The sequence below is a fragment of the Myotis brandtii genome, unplaced genomic scaffold (genome assembly GCF_000412655.1).
Source record: "Myotis brandtii unplaced genomic scaffold, ASM41265v1 scaffold165, whole genome shotgun sequence".
Classification (NCBI taxonomy): domain Eukaryota; kingdom Metazoa; phylum Chordata; class Mammalia; order Chiroptera; family Vespertilionidae; genus Myotis; species Myotis brandtii.
The window spans coordinates 15,347,624-15,358,035 of record NW_005356042.1 but is presented as its reverse complement, the minus strand read 5'-3'; the positions used below and the strand labels follow the sequence as shown (position 1 = coordinate 15,358,035).

The 10,412-nt window shown below is 55.6% G+C and overlaps 1 protein-coding gene across 3 annotated transcripts; it reads right to left on the bottom strand.

Annotated features, from left to right (window-relative positions):
• Window positions 1-2,645: 2,645 nt before the first annotated feature.
• On the bottom strand, window positions 2,646-5,252 carry LOC102256565 (chymotrypsinogen 2). 3 transcript variants are annotated; one of them, XR_001361365.1, is made up of 3 exons: window positions 5,216-5,252; window positions 3,254-3,387; window positions 2,646-2,865 (listed from the first exon to the last, which is right to left on the bottom strand). XR_001361365.1 is itself a non-coding variant. In XM_014536740.1 (3 exons), exons 1-3 carry the CDS (start codon window positions 3,848-3,850, stop codon window positions 2,704-2,706), a joined length of 402 nt encoding a protein of 133 aa, XP_014392226.1. In that variant the 5' UTR covers window positions 3,851-3,856; the 3' UTR covers window positions 2,646-2,703. The 3 variants fall into 3 exon arrangements, 1 of the variants encoding a protein (XP_014392226.1); XR_001361366.1 differs by lacking the exon at window positions 5,216-5,252 and adding an exon at window positions 3,863-3,882; XM_014536740.1 differs by lacking the exon at window positions 5,216-5,252 and adding an exon at window positions 3,745-3,856.
• Window positions 5,253-10,412: the final 5,160 nt, after the last annotated feature.

The window sequence follows — 10,412 nt, the reverse complement described above, 5'->3', positions numbered from 1 at the left end:
GATTCCCTTCAGCTGAGAACATTTGCAGAGAAGATGGACAGCTGAGGGCTGGGAGTTATTCCTGGGGGCTCATCACAGCTGGTCCGTGGCTGGTCCGTGGCTGGTCTGTGGCTGGTCTGTGGCTGGTCTGTGACTGGTAGGTGACGGGTGACATTCTCCGGATGTGGATTGTGGACGTCTTCCTAATCAGTTCAGGTGTTTCAGTTAATTAGGAAGCAAGTTCGTGGGCAGACAGAGAGGCGGGGCAGCCTGGACCGGGCCTGTTACGTGGGCCCCGCCCTGGGGGATGTGTTTGTAAACTGACACAGACTCTCGACCAAACGTGGAACTTTTTGCTAAACTGTGCTTTTCAGAATAACGCCGAATTCAAAAAAGTATATTTGGAACAACTTCGGTATGTTAGACTACTTTTTCAACTATAATTTTTATGAATTTTACATGAAGATCAAGTATTCCTGATGAGAATGTAAAGCTTAATTGAGATGTTTTGTAAGTGCAAATTACACACTGAATTTCAAAGACTTAGTATGAGAAGACGAATGTAAAATGTATCATTAATAATTTTAAAATGTTTGATTCCATGTTGAAATGATAATATGTAGATATATTGAGTTAAATAAAATATATCAATAAAATTAAATCACCTATTCCTTTTGACTTTTTAAGTAAGGCTACCAGATGATTTAAAATAACTTATTTGGGCCAGGCTGGCGTGGCTCAGTGGTTGAGCGTCGACCTATGAACTAGGAGGTCACAGTTCGATTCCTGGTCAGGGCACATGCTGGGGTTGCAGACTCGATCCCTGGTGTGGGGCATGCAGGGGGCAGCCAATCAATGATTCTCTCTCATCATTGATGTGTCTATCTCTCTCTCCCTCTCCCTTCCTCTATGAAATCAATAAAATATATTTTAAAAAATAAAATAACTTATTTGGCTCATATTATTTCTTTTGTACAATGCTGGGTTAGAAGAAAGTCAGAGGCCAGACACAACTAAAAAAAATAAAATAACTTTTTTGGCTCATATTTCTTTTGTACAACGCTGGGTTAGAAGAAAGTCAGAGGCCAGACACAACCATGCGATTTTCACATTGGCCACCAGGTGGCAGCCTTCTACCAGGACGGCGGTTTTCAGCAACCTGGAGGCCGCCTCCTACAAGATCAAAAATTTTTTTTCCAAGATCAATCTTCAAGGAACTTTAGAAACATCAGATGGGGAGACAACTGGGAGAAAGACCTGGGAGACGAGAGAATGATTTGAACCGGGATTGTGTGGTCATCGCTGTGGGCTCAGCTGTGGGAGGATAAAGTAGGAAACGAACTGTCAGGATTCTGTCTGCTCCAACTCCAGCGCACTGGGGCGATGGTGCCTGCCCCAGCCCACCTGGGAAGCTAGTGCAGGTGCCCTCCGAATAAGTGGGAGGTGCAGGTGGTCTGTGCAGTGAGGAGCCAGGAGGACAGGGACACCCCCCCACAGCGGGGGCGCTGAGCGGGGAATGGAGCCCAGCGCAGTTTCTTGGTGGGACCAGCAGTGAGTAGTTGTGGCTTTGTGGCACCTAGAGCTCGTCCACTGCTGAGCGCAAGGGACTGACCCCCGCTGGGGACTTTGGCCTCACTCCATGTTGCAGGCCCTAGTCTGCGGAAATGTGCCCTCACAGGCCAAATACAGAGAACTCTGAGGACCTCAGTTAAACTCAAAAACTAAAGCTTCAATAAAAAAAAAATTACAATAGCTCAAAACCCTCAAATATGTTTAAATCCGTGAGTACATAATTATCCTAAATAACAAAATTAATTGGGTCACTTTTTGGGGATGATAGAGAACAAATTCATTATCTTAAACATCCATAAAGGAAAAAAATGTAAAAAAAAAATCTGTAAAGGAAAAAGAAGTAAGCGTAGGCCCTGCATGAACAGTCCAACTGGATAACTGAGTGAAAGGGGGGAGCCAGCTCTCTGGGGGTCTTCCGGACGGTAAAGGAGAAAGCAATGTTAGAGTTAAGTCCCACCACTGCGCAAGCCCCCAGAGAACTGACAGACTCAGGCACCGACCTCGCAAAAAAGAAACAGCCATTCCTGGCGCTCCCTAATGAACGAAGCCAGTCCCACCTGATCAAGCCTCTAGATTTAACTGCGGAATCTCATCAAGCAGAGGAACAAAGAGGGAGCAATGGTGCCCACCTCTGGCACAGGAGCTACACAGTTTAGTGTGTGTGCCATGTGGGGGCACCTGGGGTCTGAAGCAGGAAGGGTGAGGACCAGATGTTTGTTCTGGGGCACTGGGTGTGGAGGGGGCTAAAGGCAGAGAAGGGAGCCTGGGGCATGTCATGTGGTGGAGGGAGAAGCCTTCCTGGGTGGGGTATCTTGGTGCCAATGCCCACCCCTCAGGGCTATAGACTGCATAGCCTGCCCTGGGACTCCTGCCTTCCGGAAAGCTCCATGGGCCAAAGCCGGCTCCAGCAAGTAGGACCCGAACTCGCCCCCAGGGAGGATGAGATACAACGACAGCTTCCTGAGAAGCGGGGGTGGGGCGGGTGTTGTAGGGATACCTGCACCCTGGAACGCGAGTGGCGATGCCGCCCCCTGGTGGGTCACAGGGGAACTGCAGCCCCCACCCCTCAGCCACACAGACACGCGGAGTCAGTGTCCTGTACAGATGCTTTTATTGGGGACACTCGGGGTTGGGAGGGCAGGGGCCGTGGGTTCAGTTGTTGGCCAGGATCTCCTCAACCCAGGGCATGAGCTCCGTGACCCGGGCGTACACGGCAGGCGTGGAGGTGGAGCAGGTGCCGCTGCCCCAGGACACGATGCCCACCAGGGTCCAGGTGCCGTCCTTCTGGCAGACCAGGGGGCCACCAGAGTCGCCCTGCAGGAGGAGGAGAGGGCTTGCTTGGGTCCAAGCCTGAGAGGGTGCGGGGGCCCTAGTGCGCCCTGACCTGGCTGAGCCCGGGCGGGGGCTGCAGAGAAAGGACAGTGTGGGCCTGGCCGGCACGGGATGCTGAGAGCTGGTCAAACCGGCCACCTACTCCTGGAGGCCACCCTCTAACATGGGCCGAGGACGTCCAAGCTCACGGGGTTGGGGGTATCGGATGCCCCTGGGAAGCCCAGAGCGAGCCCTCCGGGGGGCACCGGTGAGTGCCGGCCTGGCGTTGGTGGTCACAGGGCAAGGAGGGGGGTTAAGCAGACAGATCCCGGCCTGAACGGGGGGTGGGGGGGCGAGGTCGTGGGGGGCCCGAGGCCCGAGGCAGCCATACCATGCAGGAGGAGACGCCGCTGGCGCCGGCGCAGACCATCACGTCGGTGATCTTGTTGCCCCAGAACTTCTTGCACTCGGCGTTGGACAGGAGGGGCAGGGCCGCCTGCTGCAGCTTCTCAGGGGTCTTGTTGGCTGGAGGGGGAGGGGGGTCAGCGCTTCTCGCCCCACAGCCGGCCCCGTCCTGCCCGCCCCGCAGGTCCTCATCCTTAGCAACACGATGGCCGATGGCCGTGGGCACAGAGCTCCCCTCCCTCAGGCCCCACCAGCGTCCGTGGGGCGCGGCTGCTCTGGTTCCACACAAACCCCCCACGGGGTGAGGGCCGGCGGGGCCTGCAGGGACCCCCTCCACCCCCTTCCTGCTGCCTCTGTCCTGTTCCAGCACCAGCCGGAGCCGTGGCCCGAGGAGAGCGGAGGAGGCTGCAGGGGGATCAGGCAGGGCCAGCAGCCAGGGAGGGGGACCAGGCCCCACTCTCAGAACCGGAACCAGACCTGGACCTCTCTCCCAGCCCAGATGGCAGCGAGCGGGCCGCTCCCCTCTCCCGGGTCTGGGGAGAAGCCAGGCAGGCCCTGCGGGTGCCCAGGTGTTTCTCAGCATCTAACTGTTCACCTTCATTTACTAAGCCACGCCTTTACCATGTGTGGCAGGCGGCTAATTAACAGGGTTAAGTAAAGAAATGGAAGATTTATGACTAATAATTTATGACTAATGGAATTTAGAATAAAAAAACCAAGAGCCCTATGGGTCCCGCCTGGAGACCTCCTCGCAGGCAGCCCGACCCCACGGCGCGGGAGGCCCCCCCCTCACCGTTGTACTTGTCTTGCCCCAGCCCCCCCTCACCGTTGTACTTGGTCTTGCCCCAGCCCCCCCTCACCGTTGTACTTGGTCTTGCCCCAGCCCCCCCTCACCGTTGTACTTGGTCTTGCCCCAGCCCCCCCTCACCGTTGTACTTGGTCTTGCCCCAGCCCCCCCTCACCGTTGTACTTGGTCTTGCCCCAGCCCCCCCTCACCGTTGTACTTGGTCTTGCCCCAGCCCCCCCTCACCGTTGTACTTGGTCTTGCCCCAGCCCCCCCTCACCGTTGTACTTGGTCTTGCCCCAGCCCCCCCTCACCGTTGTACTTGGTCTTGCCCCAGCCCCCCCTCACCGTTGTACTTGGTCTTGCCCCAGCCCCCCCTCACCGTTGTACTTGGTCTTGCCCCAGCCCCCCCTCACCGTTGTACTTGGTCTTGCCCCAGCCCCCCCTCACCGTTGTACTTGGTCTTGCCCCAGCCCCCCCTCACCGTTGTACTTGGTCTTGCCCCAGCCCCCCCTCACCGTTGTACTTGGTCTTGCCCCAGCCCCCCCTCACCGTTGTACTTGGTCTTGCCCCAGCCCCCCCTCACCGTTGTACTTGGTCTTGCCCCAGCCCCCCCTCACCGTTGTACTTGGTCTTGCCCCAGCCCCCCCTCACCGTTGTACTTGGTCTTGCCCCAGCCCCCCCTCACCGTTGTACTTGGTCTTGCCCCAGCCCCCCCTCACCGTTGTACTTGGTCTTGCCCCAGCCCCCCCTCACCGTTGTACTTGGTCTTGCCCCAGCCCCCCCTCACCGTTGTACTTGGTCTTGCCCCAGCCCCCCCTCACCGTTGTACTTGGTCTTGCCCCAGCCCCCCCTCACCGTTGTACTTGGTCTTGCCCCAGCCCCCCCTCACCGTTGTACTTGGTCTTGCCCCAGCCCCCCCTCACCGTTGTACTTGGTCTTGCCCCAGCCCCCCCTCACCGTTGTACTTGGTCTTGCCCCAGCCCCCCCTCACCGTTGTACTTGGTCTTGCCCCAGCCCCCCCTCACCGTTGTACTTGGTCTTGCCCCAGCCCCCCCTCACCGTTGTACTTGGTCTTGCCCCAGCCCCCCCTCACCGTTGTACTTGGTCTTGCCCCAGCCCCCCCTCACCGTTGTACTTGGTCTTGCCCCAGCCCCCCCTCACCGTTGTACTTGGTCTTGCCCCAGCCCCCCCTCACCGTTGATGTGGGGGGGGGAGGGGGGGGTGGAATTATAATCCAAGGGCACGGGGAGCGCTGACCCGCCCAGGGAGTGTGAAAAGCTCCGTTTGCCACAGCTGGGCCCACACTCAAGTCTCTATTCCAGAGTTTCAGAAACTACTCATTGTACAGAATTTTTGTTTCTTAATCCTCCTATATAATAAAAGGCTAATATGCAAATCGACCCAACCGCAGAACGACCAGTCGCTATGACGTGCACTGACCACCAGGGGGCAGATGCTCAACGCAGGAGCTGCCCCCTGGTGGTCAGTGCACGCTCACAGGGGGAGCGCCCCTCAGCCATAAGCCGGGCTGACCGCTGGCAAGCGCAGCCGCCCGCCTCCAGGGCAGCACTAAGGATGCTGGACTGCGACTTAGGCCCGTTCCCCACAGGGAGCAGGCCTAAGCTGTCAGCGGACATCCCCAAGGGCTCCCGACTGCGAAAGGTTGCAGGCCAGGCTGAGGGACCCTCCCCCCTGAGTGCACAAATGTCTGCACTGGGCCTCTAGTTAATAAAACAACTTTGAAAGGACACACTGAGGAAACAGAAACCCAAGGACTTAAATGGTCGCAGGAGAATGAGAAGAGACAGGTGCTCAATGTGACCATGGGCAGGACCCGCACGTTCTCCCCTGGGAGCCGGTGCAGCAACCTGTGACCCCGACGGCCCAGCAGGCCGCCTGCCCCTCCAGCCGGTGGGACAGGGAGGTGGACCAGCCCCTCACTGAAGGTTGTTACCGCCCAAACATGTCATCATAATCATCTAGTTCTTGTCACAGCAAACAGGATTAGCAGCACCCGGGGATGTATTTACACAGCTGAGCATTTCACGGGGTTAAAATGAGTGAGCCCCACTCCATGGGGACAAATCTACAACATTTCGTGGGTGGGAAAAGGTAAAACTGGCACGGAGGGTCCTGCCGTTTATGTAAGTTTTCACGAAGGTTATACTTCGTGGATTTATAAATATGTAGTAATTTGTAAAAACCTGCACAGAACTGAGACACAGCAAGTTCAGGTGCGGCTTCACTGGCCAAGGGGAGGCAGGAGGAGGCAGAGGGGGCTCTCACTGAATCTAGTGGGTGTTTTATAAGAAATACCTCAAACAAATCTGCTAAAGGGGTAACTTTTGCTAAACCCTGATGGTGCAGGGTTGTCATAGAATTTTCTGTATTTTTAATGATTTCTTCGTTTGTTAAAATAGAAAATAAAATGTTAGCAAGTGCCTGAACATGAATAAAGAACCCGGGCCTCCGCCTTGGGGGGTGTCTGTGACCACACCTTACTCTGCCCACAGCACCAGCCTGGGCCGCTTCTGGGGCCTCAGCCCTCCGTGCAGTCCCGGCTGGACTTTTCCTCCCGCCGGGTGCAGGGAGTGAGGGTGCAGGGAGTGAGGGTGCAGGGAATGAGGGTTCAGAATGTGAGGGTGCAGGGAGTGAGGGTGCAGGGTATGAGGCCGTGAGACTCAGCCCCAGAAGCCCTCTGCTCCCTACAGCCTCCGCCTGCCTCTCCCTGTCCAGGCCTGCAGGTGCAGGGAAGGGGACTCACAGCTCCCTGTTGGCCAGGCCCTAGGGTTTGCTCCGGACAGAGCCCCTCTGTCCCTGGGGTCACTGGGGACTTAGGGACCTTCTCCCCGCCTCCTCCCAGGCCTGGCTGCCCCCGTACACACACTCACCGAAGGCGGCTTCCACAAGGGCGAAGCAGGAGAGGAACCAGAGGAAGGCCATGTTGCTCCGTGTGGGAATGTGCAGTGCCTGGGCGAGGGCTCCCTTTTATGTCCCCTGGGGCTCCTCACCCCCCTGGCCCTGCCCAGTCAGAGAAGCCGGAGAGCCACCCGCCCTGTTCTCCGGGGACCTTGGCGATAAGTGGGGGCCAAGCCCCTCTGGCAGCCAGGCTGGCTCTCAGCCTGGGACACGCCAGCCCCTGGGAAAGGGGCAGCTGCCCTGCCCAACGTCACCCATTAGACTTGGCAACACCAGGCACCCCCAGGGTGCTGCGGGCAAGGCCAGCATCCCACCAGGGATCAAAGAATTCACACAAAGAAGCCCAACTGGTCGTCGCCGGGAGGCCTCCAGTCCCGTAAATGCAGGCTGCAGGTCCTCAGCAGAGTGCTCAATGCATCCCTCCTCAGAGATCAAGTCTTATACAGACATTCTGGGTTACCCAGGGGCCCCCTCGAAACCAGCCCAGCCAAGCAGCTTCAGGGCGGGTGTGAGGGTGTGTGGGGGCCTAAGGAGTCGCCCCACAGTGGCCGCCAGCAGGTCACAGTTGCTGGCCGTCCATGTCTACCACTGGGTTCCACGAATTCTCTTCTGTGATAATTCACAATGTAAGGAACTATTCCTCACATAAAGCTTTTGTCTCATAAAATGAGGCTTTGATTCCACACCTTTAAAGGATGTGCTGAGGAAACAGAAGATAAGTGATGTAATTGTCACAGAACAACGAGAGAAGGACAGGCGTGTGTGTGCATCTGCCATAAGTGGAGGCGGAATGGCTTCTGTAGGCTCCTCCTCTCCCTGGGCCAGGCACCCACAGGAACAGAGCATGCGCCACCCTTGCCCTCGGGGGTCCCAGACCCCAGGGAGAGACAGGTACTAAAACAAATAAGAATATAATGCTTTTTGTGGCGTTATTTACAATAGCCAAGATATGAAAGCAACCCAAGTGCCCGTCAATAGATGGTGGACAAAAAAGCTGTGGTACATATATACAATGGAATATTACTTGGCCATAAAAAAATAAAATCTCATCATTTGTGACAGCATGGATGGACCTCAAGGGTATTACACCAAGTGAAATAAGTCAGTCAGAGAAAGACCAATACCATATGCTCTCACTTACATGTGGAATCTAAAAACAAAACCAACCAACCAACATAGAAACAGACTCATAGATACAGAGAACAGACTGATGGTGCCAGACAGGAAGGAAGTTAGGGGACTGGGTGGAAGAGGTGAAGGGATGAAGAAGTACAGATTGGGGGGTGGCTGGGAGGAGGGGAATGGAAGAGATTAACCACAGAACATATATGCATAACCCATGGACACAGACATGAGCATGGGGAAGACCTGGGGCAGGGTAGGGGTTGGGCGGAGGGGGGCAAAAAGGGAGAACATGGGAGACATCTGTAACACTGTTAACAATAAAAAGAAGTAGAGATTGGTTGTTACAGAATAGCCATGGGGATGTAAAGTACAGCATAGGAAATAGGTCAATAATATTATAACTATGTATGGTGCCAGGTGAGTACTGGAAATATAGTGGGGAAGACCATGTAAAGTATATGATGGTCTAACCACTAAGCTGTATGCACACCTGAAACCATCCTATATAATAAAAGGCTAATATGCAAATCAACCAAATGGCAGAACGAGTGGTTGCTATGACACTGACTGACCACCAGGGGGCAGATGTTCAATGCAGGAGCTGGCCCCTGGTGGTCAATGTGCTCCCACAGGGGGAGTGCCGCTCAGCCAGAAGCCGGACTCACAGCTGGTGAGCGCAGCGGGGGTGGCGGGAGCCTCTCCCACCTCTGCAGCAGCACTAAGGATGTCCTACTGACAGCTTAGGCGAACGGGGAGTGGGCACAGGCCGGGCTGAGGGACCCCCCCCAAGTGCACGAATTTTGTGCACCAGGCCTCTAGTGCAAAATAAAATTGAAAGGAAAAGAAATAATGTCCTGATGTCCGATAACTGGGAAGAGGGACTGGGGACGCTGCTGCTGGAGACAGTCCTGTGTGGGCCTCGCTGATGAGAAGCTTTGAAAATACAAACTTGGCGGGTGGACTCTCCCAGCACCTCTGGGGCCTGTGGTCATGGTCCCTGGTCCGGGGGGAGAAGGCGGTCAGGGGAGCAGGAAGTGTCACCAGTCCAGATTTGAACTTGAGTGGCTTTGAAGTTTCGACTTTGATTTGTAAATTTGGGTTTTTTCAGGGTTGTGTGCTCACTGCAGGGGGATATTAAAAATGTTTGTTTAACCACCAGTTGAGCAGAGCTCTGACCATGAAAACAGTGGCCACAGCTCAGCTCAGACGGGCTCCTGAGGCCTGAGCCCGCTCTGTGCTAAGGGCTGATGCGGCCAAACTTCGGGGACATAGGGAGTGGGGCAGCCGCTGTTGCCTAACGGGGTCTGAAGCTTTTTGGTGTTTTCACTGGCTGTGTGTGGCCACCCAGGGGTGTCCTGGCTGAGTGTTGGCCTGGGGTTGAGCATCAGGAATCCATATTTAAATTCCAGGCCAGGGTAATTTATTGAAATAGTAACATTTGCTGGAGCTTTTTTCCCCTTCACTCATTCCAAGCAGGTAGCCAAGCCATTTGTATTTTTCTAGACTCAGGGACTTTTCCAGAGCAGAAAGCAGATGCAGCCTGTCACCGGCTCTCAGGTCTGTTGCCCATAAACCCTCAGCCGAGGAGAATGGGAGGATGTGGCCTCAGAAGGCCCCGCCGGCCCTGCAGAGAGATGTGTGGTGTCTGGTGATGTGTTTTTCACTTTGAGCAATTCCTTTGGTCCCCAGCCCCTGCCCCATTCCAACCAAACCGTGAGGTGAGCACAGCCTGGGAGCAGGGCGGTCATTTTGTTAGAGTGACAGCCATTGTCAGTGCCTACATCCATCCCCTCCTTTCTCTCCACACCGAGGGTCCTGTGGAGGGTCACCCCATCTAGCTCTGAGGGGGTAGAACTCTGATTGCTAGAAGCCAGTGGAAACGAAGGGGGGTGAGAAGAACCCAGCCCCGGCCCACTTTGGCCGCCCTCTTGAGACCCAGAGAAGAAAGACAGAGACCCTGGCCCGGAGCGACCCATCACCGGGACCCTGGCCCGGAGCGACCCCATCACCGGGACCCTGGCCCGGAGCGACCCGTCACTGGGACCCTGGCCCAGAGCGACCCCATCGCCGAGCTGCTGAGTGGAGGCCGGCAATTGCAGCCTCCAGATCTCTGCTGTGTGCACTCATCTGAGAAAAGCAGGTCCCTCTTATTAGCCACTGTCAGCCATGTATTTGATTGCAAAAAGCAACCTTAATGATGCAAAATAATCATAAGAAAGGTGCTGGATGTCTTTCATTTCCCCTTCTGGTCCGCTCTCCCCCTTCTCCACCTTGCTGGCCTCCAGCAGGCTGACCCTCAGGAGGAGACCGCAGC

Coding starts and splice junctions, on each gene's coding strand:
- LOC102256565 (XM_014536740.1), bottom strand. CDS start 3,850: ATGCTGAGAAACACCTGGGCACCCGCAGGGCCTGCCTGGCTTCTCCCC. Junction 3,388..3,744: donor GGGCTGGGAGAGAGGTCCAG/GTCTGGTTCCGG, acceptor CTCCCCCTCCAG/CCAACAAGACCCCTGAGAAG. Junction 2,866..3,253: donor GCGGCGTCTCCTCCTGCATG/GTATGGCTGCCT, acceptor CTCCTCCTGCAG/GGCGACTCTGGTGGCCCCCT.